Below are 20,051 nucleotides of genomic sequence, written 5' to 3' on the forward strand. Positions count from 1 at the left end.
AACGCTTTCCTAACGCAGAGTAACACACGGCAGTGCCTTGTGCTGCCTTCTGTTACTCCAGAATTACAAATCCATGCAGAGCCACACATAGTGGCTGTGCGTGGCTTAGTAAATCTGGCTTAAAGGCTTGTGTCGCTTTGTATGACAGAACAGCGATGCAAGCTCTTTCTAAATCTGAACCCAAGTTCCTAACTTCTCTATTGTGAGTTTTCAATCCAATGGATTGGGGTGCTTCCTCTATTTATATCCCTCAAATGCATGTCTTCGCTGAAGGTAGCGAAATATCTTTTGACCCATGGACCTCAAACTCTTACGCCAACTGCTCAAAGCTCATGTGTTTTGACACCCACACATCGACAATCTTGGATATTCCTATCCTACCCCATGCGTGGAATCCTTCTGACCAGGATATCCCCCACCAACCCACCCCCTCACTCCAGAGCCTAGTTCCCTCCTAAAGAAGGGTCTTCTTTGTTAGTCGATTCCTCCAGCCCATCCATTTCAGCGCCCCAGGCCAACACATCCGAGGTGTAACTGAGACTGGTGCTATCTCCAGGGGAGGCTTTCTCCCATTTAGTTTTAACAGTAAGCTGTATGCATCAAGGGTCACTGTTTCCATTCTTGTGACCTGGTCTTCCCTGTCTTCGAAGAACCAGTCATTGATAAAGAGTAACTGAGATGCCCAATTATACATTCTTATGTCTACTATCCCCAGTCTGTAGTCAAATGGTGATTTCACTCATTTACTATACGTCACACTGGGAGGTCCTCCTGCCCATACAAAAATTGTCAGAGAGAATTGCAGTGTTGACAAGAAATTGGGGGGGGGGAGGATCCCGTATGGGTAAGTTTGTAGTATCTAAAACAGTTGAGTCTATGTGACCATCTAAAACAATGTCCCCCTGCCCATCACCTTCAGCGGGAGTTTACGCCATGCTGCCATATGCACATTGACTTTTGTAAACCAGGGTCTACATTAACGTTCCATCACACCTGCTGATATCTGGAGATCTGTACACCTAAACAGTTGGAGTGATCTGTGGCATGCAGTATGCTGGGGATATCCAGGACCACTGCTTCTGTTCCCCTCAAATCTGGACAATGGTCGACTTGCTCCACCTTGAGGCCCAAGCCCTCTGTGTACATTTCCAGCCTGTGTGTCAATTGTGGAGTGGATATGTTGGGCTACTTTAAGTACAATAGCACATCGTCTGCATAAGGTCCTAGCTCCCACTCTTTTTTATTCTTTAAAAAAAGAAAATCTTTATTGAGCTTTAATAATTTGCATACCAAACAGTATTTGAGGCATTATCGACATATTTACCTATTACGTACAAATGTTCAAATTATAGCCTTATAAATTGCAGCAACTTGTCATGCACTCCAAAGCCCCCCGGCCTGTAATATGTGTGAGTAGGTTGCAAACCTCCGCTCACGGCGCCATAACCGATGGGCAACTCAAATACATATGTGCTACATCCGCCACCAGAGTCCCACACCAAGAGCCTTCCAGAGACGCAGTGGGGTGTATCCAGGGTCACTCGACTTATGTGATTGTACGGCTGTGGCGTATTGCGTAAAATGATAGATTTGCTGCATTTGCCACATAATCCATCATCTGCTGCATAATCTGCAGATTTCAACCAAAAATAGTTTGTAGCTCAATGGGATCAAAAGTAACTAAAACTGCAGTGACACGTACTTCAGCACAGTGAAAGCCCCTTTACAAAGGTTGACCTTTCACCTTTCTGTTGCTTATTGCTATATTTAGGTGCTTAACTGATATTAATGCGGTTAAACCAATGCCCAAACTGTGTTACTATGCTTACAAATGATAAACTAATGACAGTGATACTACCATAAAATGTGCTACATTATGCTGCATATTTTGTTTTTTTTGCCGCATAATTTACTCAACCATTCCATATAATTTGGCCCTCCTCTGTCGCGTAATAGGCCCTGGGTATATCCTAGCCGGGGTTAAGTAGGTCCTGTGTAATATGTTAAACTGTATGTGTTGAAATGGGCATTGCACAAGACACTCCTGGAGTACATCAAAACTCTGTCCCACTCATTTTCAGTCAGCACATTTTCTACATTTCCCTCCCAGGCTTGCAGAAGAATAATCAATGGGTATCTGCTTGGAATGAACAAATGGCTCGCAGCGGGATCTCCGGAGCATACAACAGCAATCTGGGTGCAACCCTCAGCGATCGCTAGTGGCATGAATACGCCACTCGATGGAGAGCGTTCAAAGACTCAGGCAGCATTGAGTCCAGCAGAAATAGTTCCCAATACCAGCCTCAACGCCCCTACTCTGACTCCGGGCAAACCACTGACATATGGCGCCGAACCAGCCAACACGTTGGCCACTGGAGCTGTGCTGCCAGGTAGTAGTGCTTAAACAGAGGTGCGCCCAGCCCGTCCTGTCTCCCAGCCCTGGCCGCTGCAGGTAAGAACGGTGGTGCGGTGGGGCCCGGTGAGGAGGGAGTTCGAGAGACGACCACGAGGGAAAATTAACCGCATCGCTGCTGCAGTGATTTATGCGCTGTGCGGCATTTTTAAAAATACCGCGTTACATGACGAGCTCAGCTCGTCATCAGCACCCGCCACCCGTAGCTGATGACGAGCTGAGCTCGTCATCAGCAGCGAAGGGGTTAAAAAGATAATTGATTTTACCTCATGGTCATCTCTCGAAATCCCCCCTCACCTGATCTCACCGCTCTTTCCTGCAGTGGCCACTGCCTCCCACTTAATACCCACATTTGTGTGACCCATCTTATCCATTCTGCCAGTGGTTCCAAAACAAGGGCAAAAGGGAAGGCCAACAGGGGGCAGCCCTGTCAGAGGCCACGTGCTACAGGGAAGGGCCAGGAGATTATACAGTTGCCCAGAATCAGGCACACGGGAAACAATACAACACATGCGCAATAGTAAAGGCCGAAATTCATTTTCTCCAGCACTTGGTGGGCAAAAGGCCACTTGATAGAGTAGAAAGCCTTTTCGAAATCCACCAAGATCAATGCTATTGATTTGATGTAGATGTGCAAATACCACGGAGGCAGGCCCTTGTTCATCTCTTTAGTATAAAGATGTTTTGATCTCTGTTAATGAAGGGGTTGACTACCCTAACCAGCCTGTTCGCCAGGGTTTGGCTACCAGCTGGATCACAATACTATTTAGTGATATTGGCCTATATGAGTCACACACTGGCTTGCTGGGTTTAAGAATTACTGCTATTATGGTCCCACAAAAGTAACTTATCGGCATGTAGTGCTTTTCAAACATAGGATTGAGAAAAACAAGGACTCCCTGGACATTGATATCAATGAACTCCTAGGGCAGGGACAATATTGTGTGAACAAACACCCTAGGCAGTCAACAAATTGGCAAACAAGTAATATAAAATGACAGCAAAAACTTCATACATAGAGAAATAAATTAAAATTGATCATGACTTTAATAGAAACAGATAAAAATCATACATGTAAATGGCATAACCATCACCGTATGATGTAAACATAAACATTAAAAAACATACATTTCATACATTGTTATACAAAGTACACCTATACAAATTAATATCACTAGTTTTTATAAAGAATCACACTGTGGCCAGTGAGACTCGACGCTCGTTTCAGCGTAAAGACGCCTTCTTCAGGAGCCACAAAGTGGAAGTGATATCTGAAACACACATATAAAAAGAGGAGGACACTCTGTTATGCTTCATTTTACATTATTTATACAATTCATAAAAAAGACACTACACCGTGTATTTCTAAACAAAAATAAAACGAAAACCTAAGTATTCACTGTCAAATTGTTAAGTCTAATATCTTGTTGCCACAACAAAATTGATAAAATCATAAGAGTGAAGATTGTGCCGTACTGAAAAACTAAGGAAAGGGGAGATGAATTCATGGTTGCAAAAATTGATAATCACATTTCAACACAGATTCATAGATTAAACCAAGGGTGAAGAAAAACACAGTATGGATTGTTAACTGCGGCATCAAAATATTCAGGTTTGATATTCACAACTGTAATACTGATAGCTTTGGTAAGTTAATGGTCATGATAGTTATAGGAAATGTTTCCTTTTTTACATAGATGCTTATTCAATACATACATATATATTACCGTTCAAATTACTCACTATTATCAGAAGATTTGACCAAAACTGTATACAGGGTGCGCCACTTGATAGAGTAGAAAGCCTTTTCGAAATCCAGCAAGATCAATGCTATTGGTTCTTTGATTTGATGTAGATGTGCAAATGCCACGGAGACAGGCCCTTGTTCATCTCTTTAGTATAAAGATGTTTTGATCTCGGTTAATGAAGGGGTTGACTGCCCTAACCAGCCTGTTCACCAGGGTTTGGCTACCAGCTGGATCACAATACTATTTAGTGATATTGGCCTATATGAGGCACACACTGGCTTGCTGGGTTTAAGAATTACTGCTATTATGGTCCCACAAAAGTAACTTATCGGCATGTAATGCTTTTCAAACATAACCAGTGTATTTCGGATTAGTCAATGCATTTAAACAAAATATCTGAGCAGGAACACTTTAGAGCCTGTACCTTCTCCGCATACATCCCCTGAACTGCTTCCAGCACCTCTTCTTCAGTAGTCAGGTGGTCCATTCCTGCATTGTCCTCTATGGTCTATTTATTGACAAATAGGGCCTGTAATATAGGATTTTTTCTTTCAAGGAAGTTGACTTTAACCACTGCTTTTAAACAAATAAAAGTAATGTTTTGTCTCTTAGGTTTATAAAGTTGTTTCAGTGACATAGAGCACAAGCCTTTAGAGGTATAAATAACCCTGGGCGTAGGACTACGCTACGCTAGAGTAGTTTGAATAGTTTAAGCAACCACACACTACGCGAATTGCACGTACCACAGTGCAAAAACACGTAGCGGGCATTGTTTGCTTGCTCATGGCCCTCAACGTCAAGTTGGCGACCACGAGCGAGCAAAATAACAACCCGGCGAGACTTTTTCCTCGTTCGCGATCAGCAGCATCAAGTAGCCGATCGCGAGCATGGAAAATAAACCTCCCAGCGAGATTCTAAACGTGGGGAGGTCAGGTTTCTCATTGCGAGTGGTTGGGTATGCTCGCGACCGCTCGCGATGAGAAACTACCAAGTCCGCGCTGAGAAAGCTGCTGCTCGAGTAGAAATCTACTCGAGTGGCAGAAAATGACCGCTTGCACTGTGCAAGATGCGGTTTGCAATGATTGCACAGTGCGGACAAGCATCCGGCACTGTGCAATCAATGCAAACAGCATTTTGCACAGTGCACTACGCAGTTCGCGTAGCGCTACTACGCAAACTACGACCAGGGTTAGTTATAAACTCTTGAAACATATGTCCATCTGGTAAAAAGAGTATTTTAGTAGTCACCGCAACACAGAGGTTGTACAGTTGCACTGTGATTCTAAACCTTCAAATATTTGGAGGTGGGTCATCTAAACACATTTGTATTAAGGTATTGAGTTTTTGGTCTGTCATTGCCATATCTCTTTTGTGGGGGGGTGAGTGGGGGTTGTGAGTAATATCTGAATGCTTCAGTTTAAAAAAAACTGCTGGCGATATTTTAACTTTTCAGCAGTAAATTCGCTCAAGATTAGTGTGATAACCTTTTTGTACCAGATGGTGTTTTTTTAATTGTTGTCTATAGTATTTCAAAAATACAATTTTGCACAGCAACCTTTAATACCGTTGATGGCTGTTAATGGGAGCAGATTCAAATATTTCTGACATAATTCTGTTTTACATACCGTGACCCTTGAACTTTCATTTTATGGAATTGAATGTCTACTTGCCTGCATATTTCCGGAAATCTTTGGAGACATGCTCTAAAATTACTGTAAAAATATTCTTCTTAAAGGACTTGGGAAGTGGGCCGGATGGAAGTTTTCAGAAATCTTCATTTAATGAGACAGAAAATGAGCGATCAGCACTGCTGTCAGCAATCAGATCTTGCAATGGCAACACAAGACTGAGAAAGGTAAGGCGAGGAGAGAAAGAGCTGTTGTTTGTGTTTTTATAAAGCTGCTTCCTATTAGCTGTGTATTGTTCACGTGTCCACAGGGATTTTTTTTTATCTACTTTTTGATTTCACTTGTCATTGCCAGGGCCCAGTGTGTCAATAAACTTCCAATACCCTTTTCTAGCAAGAACTTTACTGTTACTTAAAAAGGGATTCTGCTTGCGTTTCATGTGCAATCCCAATCACACAACTGAGCGGTAATGAATTTAAACAATAACATTAAAGGTATTACCACTTTTATAACAAATCTAAACCTGTAGTCGTTTTGATATCTTTAATTGCACTAACTGAAAGTAATACGCAAAAGTCTTCATGATGCCAAATACAGTGCTAATAACCTACCATAGTAGTGATGTTAGCAAGGGGTATTAGCGCTTTATTTAGCTTCCCACCAGTAAACATGGCTAATATCGCTTATTACTGTGGTTCTCTCCCATCAGTCTTTGCTGACAATAATGATAGACAGAATTATTGCACTTTACCATTAAATATGCTGTAATGAAAAATATGCAATAATAGTATTAACGCACATTTTTACATCAGTTATCTATGTGTGATGATTGAATTAGTGCATATGCTTTCGAAGTCTCACATCTAAAGCCATACATGCAATAATCTTTATTATTTAAAGCTGCAAGAACCATGTATGTTTGCACATTGCTAGATGTAGGTAATTTAGATTTACCGATTCTAAAATACCGAATTTTACCGATTCGGTATTTTAGAATCGATAAATCTGATGTGGGTAATAATTTGGTATTTTTTACCGAATCGGTAAGATTCGGTATTTACTGATTCTGTAAATACCGAATCGGTATTTGCTATTGAATCCTATTGGCCTTGAAGCCCATAGAATTCAATAGCAAATACCGATTCGGTAGTTACCGAATCGGTAAAAATACTGAATTGCAAAGGGGGACAGGGTGCCACTTCGACACCCTGTTGCACCCCTGTAACTGGCTTGTGCGCCATGTAGCACACATATATGCCCTTAGGGCATGTCTGTGTGCCACATGGCACAGGTGTACATGCACAGATGTGCACGTACACAAGAATTTGTTATTTACTATGCAATTGTATTACATGGTAAATAACGAATTCTAAAGGCCCTGTAGCACTGTTAGAAGTGCTACCTACATAGGAAAATACGGATTCAGTAATTTTACCGATTTGGTAAAATTACCGAATCTGTATGTTTTCAGTGCCCCTACAGAACAATGTCAAAATACTGGTCGGAAACGGCCGAAAATCGGTATTTTTGGCCGATTCCGACCGGTATTTTGACACCTACATCTGGCCCAATGCTGTGAGCCCAAAGCAAAGGGCCAGAAGAAAAGTCACATTATTCCATTTTTTGGAACACATTTTTTACTTTTATGGGATTCTAAAGCAATCTGAGTGGTAAAGCTGGAAAGATGTGCCAGTCGTAGATTTCCATGAGTACTCATGAGACTTGGCCTTAAATGGCGACCGTGCGACGCAGGTGAGTGTGACCCACTTGTGGGACACCCCCGCGCCGCACGGCCACCAGCTGCTGCGTGTGCCCCTTGCCTGCCCTCTGCCTCGCTGCTGCCTCGTTTGCCGGTTGCCGGCTGCCTCCGCTGCGGTTGTTTTTGCCCTTGTTTTGTCGAAAATTTGTGCCTGTTTTGTTTAATTTTCATTTTGCCCTTGTTTTGTCGATAATTTGTGCCTGTTTAGTTTTTTTTTTTTCATTTTCCCCGTGTTTTGGTTTTCCTTCCTTGTTGTCCGCCTACCTCGCCGCCCTCCGCCCTCCCTTCCCGCCACCGCCGCTTTTCCCCGCCCCTTTTTCTATTCTGTACCCTCCCCGCTCCCGCCTCCCAGCTGCTCCGCCCACCCGCGCACTTCGCCTTAAATGGCGACCGTGCGAACGCGCAGCGGTCACGTGCAGCGGGCGCGCCGATTGTGCGCCGAAGGCGCGCCAAAGGTAAGCCCGTCTGCGCCCGTCCGCGACCGGATCGCGACCAGCGCCAGGACCCCTGGCCAACGAAGACCCCGACCGACCCGCCTGACGAACTCCGCCGCCACCCTCACCGCTCTCAACACCGGCCGACTCCCAGAATGCCATCAAGCCACTCCACGACGTACCCACGGACCTTTCAGCTGCCACGCCTGCAAGTTCACCTGCATCCGGACCAGCCTCGCACCAGCACCCACCAAGCCGAACACCAGCAGCACCCACCTCAAGTGCATCCTGCTCAACACCCGCTCCGTCCACAGACACGCCATCGAACTCTGGAACCTCCTAGACGCCACAGCCCCTGACGTTGCCTTCCTCACGGAGACCTGGATGAACGCCTCTTCAGCTCCCGACATCGCCATCGCCATCCCAGAGGGCTACAAGATCGTCCGGAGGGACCGAAACGCCAACCAGATGGGAGGAGGCATCGCCATCATCCACAGGAGCACCATCCGTCTCACGACCAGCACCGACAACACCCTGACCAGCGCCGAACACCTGCATTTCCAGACCCACACCAACCCGAACACCACCCTCAGAGGCACCCTGATCTACCGACCCCCTGGACCACGCACGCAATTCAGCGAGGACATCGCCGACTTCGTCAGCCCGCATGCCCTCCCCTCCGCTGACTACATCCTCCTGGGAGACCTCAACTTCCATCTGGAGAACAACAACGACCGCAACACCAGCACCCTGCTCGACAACCTCGCCAACCTGGGACTCAAGCAACTGGTGTCCACCCCCACCCACCTCGCCGGACACACACTCGACGCAGTCTTCTCTTCCAGCACAGACATCAACTTCAGCCACGCCACAGAGCTTCAATGGACGGACCACAGCTGCGTCCACTTCACCTTCAAGAGAACGACGACCCACCAACACCAGCAACAGGCCGCCCGCAGAAGCTGGAACAAGATCACAGCAGACCAGCTCGCCACCTCCCTGAGCCAGCACCCTCCTGCCAGCTCAGCGAACCCCAGCCAGGCCGCCGACAACCTCACGAAGTGGATCAGCAACTGCGCGGACGAACTCGCCCCACTGAGGACCCCGCCTAGCAGACCCGGCAGCAAGAAAGCCCCATGGTTCACCGACGAACTCAAGAGCTCCAAGAAGAACTGCCGAGCCCTCGAGAAAGTCTGGAGAAGGGAACCGACACCGGACAACAGGACCTCCTTCAAACTTGCCACCCGGAAACACCACTAGCTGATCCGCGCCGCCAAGAAAACAGCATTCAAGGACCGGTTGGACAACAACGCACACAACTGCAAGGAACTCTTCAACATCGTGAAAGAGCTTTCCAACCCCAGCGCAGGAAACAACGACATCACCCCATCGCAAGACCTCTGTAACTCCCTCGCTTCATACTTCCACAACAAGATCGCGGACATACACAACAGCTTCAACAACCAACCAACGCACACCATGACCGAGCAACCACCCCCCACCACCACCCTCCACGCCTGGACCCCGATCAGCACCGAAGACACCATCCGCACGATGAACTCCATCCACTCCGGATCACCGACCGACCCCTGCCCTCACCACGTCTTCAACAAGGCCGACGCTGTCATCGCACCCCACCTGTGAGACATCATCAACACATCCTTCGACACCACCATCTTCCCTGAGAGCTGGAAACACGCCGAACTCAGCGCTCTACTCAAGAAACCAACAGCGGACCCCACCGACCTCAAGAATTACCGCCCCATCTCGCTCCTCCCGTTTCCAGCCAAAGTCATCGAGAAGACCGTCAACAAGCAGATGGCCGCTTTCCTCGAGACAAACGGATCCCTCGACCCCTCACAGTCCGGCTTCCGAGCCAACCACAGCACCGAGACCGCCCTCATCGCCGCCACCGATGACATCCGAGCCCTGATGGACAATGGAGAAACAGCGGCCCTCATCCTCCTAGACCTCTCCGCGGCATTCGACACAGTCTGCCACCGCACCCTAGTACGGCGCCTCAGCAACATCGGAATCCAGGACAAGGCGCTGGAATGGATCATCTCCTTCCTCGACGGAAGAACACAGAGAGTCCGCCTACCACCGTACAAGTCAGAGGCCTCCGAAGTCATCTGCGGCGTCCCCCAAGGATCATCTCTGAGCCCCACCCTCTTCAACGTCTACATGAGCCCCCTCGCGGCCATCGTACGCAAACACAACCTCAGCATAATCTCCTACGCCGACGACACCCAGCTGATCCTCTCCCTGACCAACGACCCCGCCGCCGCCAGAGCCAACCTGCACGAAGGGATGAAAGAGGTAGCCGAGTGGATGACGACCAGCCGCCTGAAACTGAACTCGGACAAGACGGAGGTCCTCATCCTGGGCTCCTCACCCTCCGCCTGGGACGACTCCTGGTGGCCTCCCGCCCTGGGCACCGCACCCAAACCGACAGACCATGCACGCAACCTGGGCTTCATCCTGGACCCCTCCCTCTCCATGACCAGGCAAGTCAACAACGTCTCCTCGGTGTGCTTCAACATCCTACGCATGCTACGGAAGATCTTCTGGTGGATCCCCACCGAGACCAGGAAGACCGTCACCCAGGCCCTCGTCACCAGCCGACTGGACTACGGCAACGCCCTCTACGCCGGTACCACCGCCAAGCTCCAGAAGAGACTCCAGCGGATCCAGAACGCCTCAGCCAGACTCATCCTCGACATCCCACGAACCAGCCACATCTCCGGACATCTGAGAGACCTTCACTGGCTCCCCGTCAACAAAAGAATCACCTTCCGCCTCCTCACCCACGCACACAAAGCCCTACACGACCAAGGCCCGAGCTACCTCAACAGCCGAGTCAACTTCTACGCTCCCAAACGCCACCTCCGATCAGCCAACCACGCCCTCGCCGCCGTCCCCCGCATCCGAAGAGCGACTACAGGAGGAAGGTCCTTCTCCTACCTGGTCGCCAAGACCTGGAACTCCCTCCCTCCCTCCCTGCGCCTGACCCAAGACCACCTCTCCTTCAGGAAGAAGCTGAAGACCTGGCTGTTCGAGCAGTAGCGGCACCCTCCCCCCCCCCCAACCCCCCCCCCCTCAGCGCCTTGAGACCCTACGGGTATGTAGCGCGCTTTATAAGTGTCACTGATTGATTGATTGATTATGTGTTGCATATATTCATGAACATTTTCACAAGGTAGAAATTCCTGAATACAGAAATCGGGCACGTATGCATATTTAGAATGTTTAATTTTTCTCTCGGAGAACACATCTTTTATATAGGGAAGCCACTCCTCCCCAATCCCCATTAAATTTGTCCATTATCTTCATGTACTCAAGCTCTCAGCTTCTTCAGTTTTGTCTACTAGGCTGACTTCATTACCATGCCTGACATTCCTGTGGTGTGAGTCAGTATTATATAAACTGGTGACCCCATGGTACCTTTACATTGGTATTTGAGAAGGTAAACCTGTAATGACAAATTTTCTTAATGTACTTTCTGGAAAATATCAGCAGCTTACTATACTTGAGTGCACTCCGTCCAGTGATTGAAGTATAAAATGTTTGATTTGGAGATATATGTCCATTGAATAGGTAATACTAGCATATGTGTTTTTTCTGTGAATATGGGAATTTGCTCCTACTGAGAGCCTATATCAGATTTGTAGGTTGCATACACAAAATTAGTGGAATGTCTGAGTTTTTTAGTTGATGAAACTTAGTTGTAAATCTTCAATAACCTTTGACATTTAGACAGTGCTGGATGATATTTAACATACAGGACACTAATTATTTGGTTGTCATCTCTGTCCGAGCAGGCTGCACAATGAATGGTCACATATTTGTAAATTACTTTTGCATATTGTCCATTCTGCAAAAAGATTGAATGGAGTCCAGTAAGTTGCTGGTCTTTTGTCCTCATGTTAGAATATATGCAGTGTTCCCAGATTTCGTGACTAAATACCACAGGTTATTTTTTTAAGCTCAAATAGAAGTTGTTCTGTGTAGATATCTTAGAATCTCTGCTTCTAGGTGTGCAACCTTTTGCAAATGATTTATTTCCCTATAGTTATGATCGTAAACATGTGTTTGGCCAGGAGTAATTCATGTTGCATTTGATGGAATCTCATCAATGTACCAAAGGTTGGTTACTAGTTGTAGAGTTTGTTGTTGTAAGAAGCCATGCTCAGGTCCAATATAAAAAGCCTGTTGTATTTAGGGGCCATTCTAGTGCCCATGGCTGTTCCTGTTTTTTGTAAGACATGTCTTATGATGAAGCATACATTATTGCTTTTGATACTCAATCTCATGAGGTTTTGTTAATACTCAATCAAGATGTACATATTCTTGGTTTATTTTTGCAGAAACCTCTGGCAAGAAACCCTGCAAAATTCTGAAATATTGTGAAGGAAGGTGACATTCAGAGTGACGGGGAGGGTTTTGGTTGGTATCTTCCCTGTCTCTCATATTTCTGCAGGGAAGGGTGCTATGTCTTGCAGAAAGCAGTTTGTTTTTCAAAGTTAAAGGCATTTAGATAGATTTATTTTTCCTAGCTGTAACTTTAATCATTATATTGATTCCGCAGATGATCAAGCTGCACTGTTATCCAGGACTCGCTATCTTTGGGAGGGTAAAGATGCCCCGTGTGATTAGATGTTCAGTATTAAATATCATAAGTATTCACAAGTAGTGCTTGCCATGGGTATGCTTGAGAGTTAATATGCATTTGTTGGTGGTATCAACACTTGAGTTCCTGGTAATAATTTGTGTTGCAAAGTTGTCTGATTTATTCCCCTTTTGTAATTGTCTGTTTCACAGACACTGTATGTTATACTTGCTATTAGGTTTAAAAGTTCTCCCATGGGTGAGATAATACATCTCTGTTAAGGTCCTGCCCTTTCAGATACCAGAGTTCTCTGGTTGTCTGCTGTTGAATGTTTGGAAGGATCCTCTTGGAAACCATGATTAATAGGACTTGCATTGTGGGACAAATAATGTTTCTTCTAGAAGAATATATTGTGCCTGATGGGTCACCTTTTATTCCCACTGTCTTCACTTGGCCAACTGTGTAGACTGTATGCAGTAGAAGCTCACTAACTCTAATTCCCTCAGTAATGGAGAATTCAGTCAACTATTGTGTCCTCCTGCAACCCTCCAGGTGAATTACTACAGCATTCCACTAATCTCTGTGACTTACTTTACTCTCATCCCATCCTACTCAACTTGTACAAGAATAATGTTTATGTTTATGTTTATGTTTATGTTTATGTTTATTGCATTTATAGAGCGCAAATGCTACCAAAAGAGGTGTCCTGGCGCTAGGATAAAGAAACCTACTGATCAATGCTGGGAAAGAGAGACCGTCTTCATAGTTGGCACCTAATTTATGAAGAGCCACGTTTTTAAAGCTTTTCTAAAAGCCAACAGATTGTTTTGGTGTCTTAGTTGGGAGGGTAGTGAGTTCCAGGCGATAGCTGCATTTGCGATGAAGCTTCTTCCGCCCCAATTGGTCTTCTTTATCCGATGAGTGACCACCAGTTTAGCCTCAGATGAACGGAGAGTCCTTTTAGGTATGTACCAGTTGAAGTGTTGCTTCAGAAATTTTGGTCCTGTGCCCTGCAATGCTTTAAAAACAAGGCATAGGGCCTTGAATTTGGTACGCTTCCTCATGGGCAGCCATGAAGGTCTTTGATTACTCCACTGATTGATGCACGCTTGGGTGTTACTGAGATGAGTCTAGCGGCTGCATTCTGCAGGATCTGCAGCTTGTTCAAGAGGCCTTCCTGTAGCTTGAGGTAGAGGCTGTTGCAGTAATCCAATTTGGACAGCACTAATGCAGTGATTACTGTTTGCTGTGCTTCTTTGGGAATTAGAGGCATTATTTTCTTTACAGGCTCTAAGCGTAAACGCAGTAGATGATGCAATTGAGTTTACTTAGTCCTTGAAACTAAGAGTGTCGTCTAGCCAGATACCCAGGTTCTTCACTTTCCTGGTTGGGAGTGGCAGTTGTCCCAATGCGCTTGGCCAGCAGCTAGGTGACCAGAAGGCCGGGTTGTTCCCGAATAGTATCACCTCGGTCTTGCTGGAGTTTAACTTTAAACAATTATTAGCCACCCAATTTCCTGTTGCATACATGCAGTCATGGAATTTGGTGGCTGTATCCTGCAATCTTTCTGGTTGAATGGCGACAACGATTTGAGTGACGTCGGCGTAAGAAGTTAAACTAAAACTATAAGATTCAATAAGTGGCGCGAGTGAGGAGACATATACATTGAATAGCGTCGGGCTTAGTGAAGATCCCTGAGGGACTCCACGTAGCAATGAGTAGGCCTCTGCCTCGTATTTATTCTAGTTTGACTGTTTGAGTTCTTTCAGAAAGGAATGATTTTAAGAGTTTTAGGGCGGTGCCTTTTATTCCTTTCTCTGCTAACCGGTCAATCATTAGTGTGTGCTGTACCGTATCAAATGCGGACGATAAATCTAGCATGATGAGGGCTGCCCGACCTCCTTGATTCAGGGTGGCTCTAATTTCCTCTGTAGATTTTATGAGGGCTGTCTCTGTACTGTGGCCTTCTCTAAAGCTGTGTTGAGTGGGATCAAGAGCCTGCGTCTGATTGAGGAACTGGTTAATCTGGTTATTCATGTTCTTTTCTATTAGTTTAGCTAGGAGGGGGAGTCTGGATATGGGCCTAAAGTTGTTTGGCTCATCCGGTTTCAGGTTTGAGTATTTCAACAACGGCAGTATAGCGGCCCGCTTCCAATCCCTAGGAAAATAGCCATCCTTGTACATTAGGTTGAACATGGACGTGAGTTTGCGCGTCACTGTATGACCGGCTAGTTTTAGTACTTCTAACGGACAAGGGTCATAGGGAGAGCCTGATTTAGCTTTAGTCATCAAATTGTGTGTGTCTTCTTCCACAAGAGGACTAAAGGAAGTGAATTCCGATTTGGCTATTTTATTTGGGGCAGTGCTAGAGCAAGCGTCAGGTTTAACTAATTTTTCCTCGCGTAGGTCTGAGAATGTGGATAAAATGGAGTTCACTTTATCAAAGAAACACTTGGCTATTCTGTTCCAAAGATCTTGGCTGGTCGGAGTAGCTGGGGCTTTGAGCTGGGCCAAATCATTTACCGTTTTGAACAGTGTTTTTGGGGAGTTTTTTGCCTCGTGTATTTTATCCGTGTAATATTTTTGTTTTGTATTATGCAGTAGTTGTTTGTATTGTGCTTGGCTTATTTTATTGATGGCTTATTTTATTGATGCAGCCCTTACCTGATCGCACCCAGAGGAAACCCTTTTACTAGTTTATGAACTCATAATGCATCATCAGGACTATTCCCCACTCGAAAGCATAATTCCTAAATTAATCCACTGCACCACTGTTGAAAGTCCTAATTCTAAGAGAAAAATAAATATGAACAATTAAATCATTTTCATAGCGACCTAACAACAAAATAGCTTATGAAAGGAAGCTTATCCTTTCATTTGACTACCAAAACCTGGCGACAAGCATCCAAAAGATCAAATAAATAAATGGAGCGCCCTTAGCTAAAATGCATTGTTACAAACTTTTTAAACCTTTCTTCAAAATTCCATTTATTATCAAAAGTTAGGAACACAACTTCACTTATGTAAGTGAACACGTTTGTACTGCTGCTTCTGACGTCATGTGAGATAAGTATTGGGTGATAGAAGTCACAGATACGTGTGTTGAGCCTTAATTTCCTTTGTAGATGCAAACTCTATAAGGACAGCTGCACAGGGCTCAAACAGGTAATCAGCTCTGGTGAGTGATTTGAGAGAGCAGTGACAGATGTTGCACTTGCAGGTACTGAATAAACAAGTCTGCAACGCATTCTCAGGTACAGAAGTCACATGCTGTGTGATGCAAATGTGAAATTGAGTACATTCTGTTTCAGGAGGTGATATTAATGACCTCTTTCTGTGTGTCCTTGGTAGATATCATCCTCAGCTGCGGAAGAGCTACAGAACATTAGAAACCAGGAACTGCAAATGCAAGGCAAGGAAAAAAGAGACATTCCACCACCGCCAATTATGCCACCACCCCCTCCGCCTCCTAGTGTGCCAGCCCCCAAACCCAAATATTCTGTGTCTTACAAAGATACATCTGTAAATGCAAGAGAAGAGTTAATGGAAGCCATTCGATCTGGCAGCAGCGCAGCAAGACTGAAGAAGGTACTTTTGTATTTTGTGTTTTTAAAAATGAGTAAACAAAGAACAACGTTTGTTGGTGTGAAGGTGCTTTCTACAGGTGGACTCTACTCTAACAAGTTATTGATGTTCCTTCTTTCGTATTAGAGGATTGGACACATTATTATGCAGATCCAGAATCCTTCTAATCAGTGATGCTAAACTGAGAGCAGAAGCGCCTTTGACTGCATAAAAGGGATGTATGACGTTACAACGCATACTTTTACAATGCATGCCTTTACAACGCGGTTTTTACAACGCATGCCTTTACAACGCTTAGTGCTTTGGGGCGCTGGATAATGAATAGTTTAATTTACTATTCCAACTCCAGTCCCCGTGGATAGTAGGGAAGGTGTTGGATAGTAAATTAAACCTATTCCCTATCCTAGAGCGCCCCCCAGCGCAATGTGTTGTAATGGTTTGCGTTGTAAAAGTTGCGTTGTAAAGGCACTATGTTGTAAAAGTTGCGTTGTAAAGGTGTTTACCGCATAAAAGACACAGCTGTTTTGGGATAATTTAAAAAAGGGTAACACTGTGCTCAGTATTTTAAACAAAGGGAGAAGATGAGTGTGGTTGGCAGACCCTTGTAACAGTGTACCTCATTACTTCTACCACCGGGAATGGTAACCACACATACAGGTGTTGTCCCTTGTAGCCCTTCTGTGTTTCCTGCTGAGACTTTGGGGATATACAGGGGATGCAGGGGTATAATCAGGGTGCGTGTATGAATGCAAGAATATCTTAAGCAAACATATTGCCTGTGATGAATACCGTGGGGCCGATTCACACAGGGCCTCCTCACTCATGGTGGAAGCCCCGCAGTCATGTCGGGGGCTCTGCAGTAGTGAAGGACTGGGTTCTTTAAGACCCAGCGGTGCCAGGGCACAACACCTGAAACCTTCGTGGGTAACCTGCTCCGGCGTACGAATCACAGAGACACGGGACACTTCCTTTGGCGTCAAAGATTCAAGGTTTATTTGCTGCAGGGAACACAGATATCACGACAAGTACAACTCGTGCAACTTGGGGAGACTGCTTCAAATTGGTTCTGTGGATCGCTCCTTTTATACAGTTTTTACCCATAAGACAACATGATACACAAAGGTTTACAACCCGGTTCCCACCATTATCCCCCAGAGGGGTCGCTTTGGTCACTTTGATACACATGAGGTCCGGAACATAAGTGCGGAAACATTTGGCGGTTCCCAACTGTAAAAACCCATCTTCCCAACATTAGTGCATTCCAATCGACAGTAAAATCAGATCGAAATGGGAACAAGGACAGGTGCAGAGGAAGACGGAGACAGTGGGGAGATCGGAAAGGGTGTAAAAGGGGAGGTATCGGGAAACACGAGATACAGGCATCAAAGGGACGTGCCTAATGAGATGCACGGCTAAGACAATAAACCGGCACGGCAAGATGAGCCTCGAGCGGGGCCATCTGCCTTACAGTATCATCCCCCTCGTCATAAAGACACTTTCAAAGGACATGTGTCTTCCGCAAATATCTTGGGAGTCCCCGGGTCGCGAAGCGGACATCGTCCGTTCGCTGGCTACTTGAGGGCAAGAGACAAAATGGATGCCGTATCTAAGATGGAACCCGTGGGTACAGATGAAAAACCCACCTAACAAACGAACGGTTTAAGTTAGCACAGCGAAACTGCGCACACTTACTAAACTCGTCATTTGCGGTTCATAGATACCAGACTCGACCATATTCGTACGAGTTAAAAAAACACCACTTATAATTGTCACGGAACCTCAGACGCTCCTTTTGCCCTCATGTAGGCAAGCACTAGTCGGAGTCATATTCGATATTCATCAGACCATCGAGATGTTGCTGTAGCATAGCTCTGTCCAACCGAGTCCCCTCGGTAACAGGTGGCTGTCTCATACACGTTGTAGCACAGAGGCCACATAAGGCAGGACCACACTGCACACAAAGGCAACACGTGAACAGGAACACCACAACGACTCCGATGATCATCAGAATCTTCCAACCCCAAGTCGACATCAGGCCCCAAAACCATCCAAGTAGCGTCCAATCCCCTACATCCACGTGTATGGATTCGGAGATCTTATGCAACCTCGAGATGGCTTGATAGACAGTTGGAGCGTTATCTGGAATGAAAATGCAGCAGCTCGAATGGATCACCTTACAAACCCCACCTCGATCTGCTAAGATGACATCTAAAACCATACGGTTTTGTAACGTCATAAGTCTATCCGCCTGAAGTTCTGTGGTGATATTACCAAGGGCACTGGCAGTAATATTAGCTGTCGATTCTACCACTCGAGTCAACTGTCTCAGGTTCCTACTATTGACCATAGGTCCCCAAAACGGGAGGAAACCCTTGAAAAAGTCTCCTGCCTCTTGACCGGCAGTATCCTCTTCGCTAATTACGCCTCGCACAACTCTAGTCTTATGATAATCGGCATCTACAGTGAACGTCGGAGGCAACAGATTTGCAATGAAACATGAGCCCATGAAGTCAGCGGGCAACCATGCGTATGCACGATCATAACAGATAAAGTATGTACCCTTGGCAGCCAGAAACACAGGGGACGAGAACATCGGCAGAATGTAATTTTCAGTGCAAGCACTTGCTCCAAGTCGGGCTTGCGATCTTCGGCCACGACCCATAAGACAAAAATTACCAGTGTGGGGTACGACCCATATTGGAGGCGAGCTTTTAAGCTGCTTTTCACTGGTGAACACACTATATTCACCTCTACTTAGGACCCTATAGGCTTGTACCTCTTCTTCGGGAATAAGCGAGGGATCGTAGATATCACTATCTAAATCCTCTATTGCTATCGACAAAGGTTTTTGATACGAGGTAGGACCAGAGTAGGGAGAACGTGGTTCTCGAATGGGGTGGAAACCCAGTGCGCTTCGAAACATTGTCTGAAATGCTCGAGCAGACCCTTGGGAGCTATACGGTAACACCAAATATGGAATTCCCTTATCCGTAGTATGTGGCATCAACCCACACACCCAACAATTAGTAGTGTTAACCACTAACTGATGCTGATGAAGGAGCTGAATAAAGGAATTGTTGCGGAATTCTACACGTCTAGCCTGTTCGTGTTCGGGTAACATATGAAAGGAATGAGGAGAAACAGTGGAGGTAAGTTTAGGGTCAGGAGTAGGAGTAGGTGTAGCAGAAGGTAAGAAGTAAGACATCGTGTAATACACCCCACCCGCCAATAATGCAGAAGCAGTCAAAAACAATACAAATAATTGGAATATAAAACATTTGGTGCGACTGAGTTGCTGCAGCTTGAATCTATGAGCCTGAGCTCCTTCTAAATCATTCAGCTTCGAGAATGCCATTCCCTACGACCGTCCGCAACGTTTCTTGACGCACTTCGTTCTGTGTAGCAAAGTCAATCCCTAGGAGTTCCCAGAAACCGACGGCCTTTAACCTAGCGTCAAGACCTACTATCCAGAAGGAAGTACGCGTGCGGCCCTACGGCCTTCAATGCACAATATATGCAAAACAATGTCTCTCAGCTGTAGAAGCAAAAAGTGTAAGAAATAAAGCTCAATGAATATATACAAAACAATTACAATAGTAGGAATATTCAAAGCTGATCACGGAAAACGGGATAATGCAGTTTTCAATACAGCAAAGCAGGATCTTTTATTAGTCTTTAGTGCTAGATCACAAAAAGTATCGGGTTTTCCCAGGACGTGTCTGTTCGTCAAACAAAGGATCCCTTGAAGGGACAGCGTCCTGTTGATCAGCTGAGTGTTTTGGTCTTGAGTCTTTTGCTGACAATTGTTCGACAGTGTCTCTCTGCTGCACTGAGGATTCTCCGACAGGCTGCGCGTCGCTAAAAGGTACAAACGC

General features: G+C 45.7%; 1 protein-coding gene across 1 annotated transcript in view; it reads left to right on the plus strand.

Annotated features, from left to right (window-relative positions):
- The window catches only part of COBL (cordon-bleu WH2 repeat protein), a 955,089-nt gene that overhangs the window by 901,901 nt on the left and 33,137 nt on the right, over window positions 1–20,051 (plus strand). The window contains exons 14-15 of the mRNA XM_086964957.1: window positions 5,897–6,016; window positions 15,943–16,179. Of these exons, the coding sequence (XP_086821083.1) occupies window positions 5,897–6,016; window positions 15,943–16,179 (357 nt within the window). The remainder of the gene's footprint in view (window positions 1–5,896; window positions 6,017–15,942; window positions 16,180–20,051) is intronic.

This window comes from Lissotriton vulgaris, chromosome 4_1, assembly GCF_964263255.1.
Source record: "Lissotriton vulgaris chromosome 4_1, aLisVul1.2, whole genome shotgun sequence".
NCBI classification, from domain to species: domain Eukaryota; kingdom Metazoa; phylum Chordata; class Amphibia; order Caudata; family Salamandridae; genus Lissotriton; species Lissotriton vulgaris.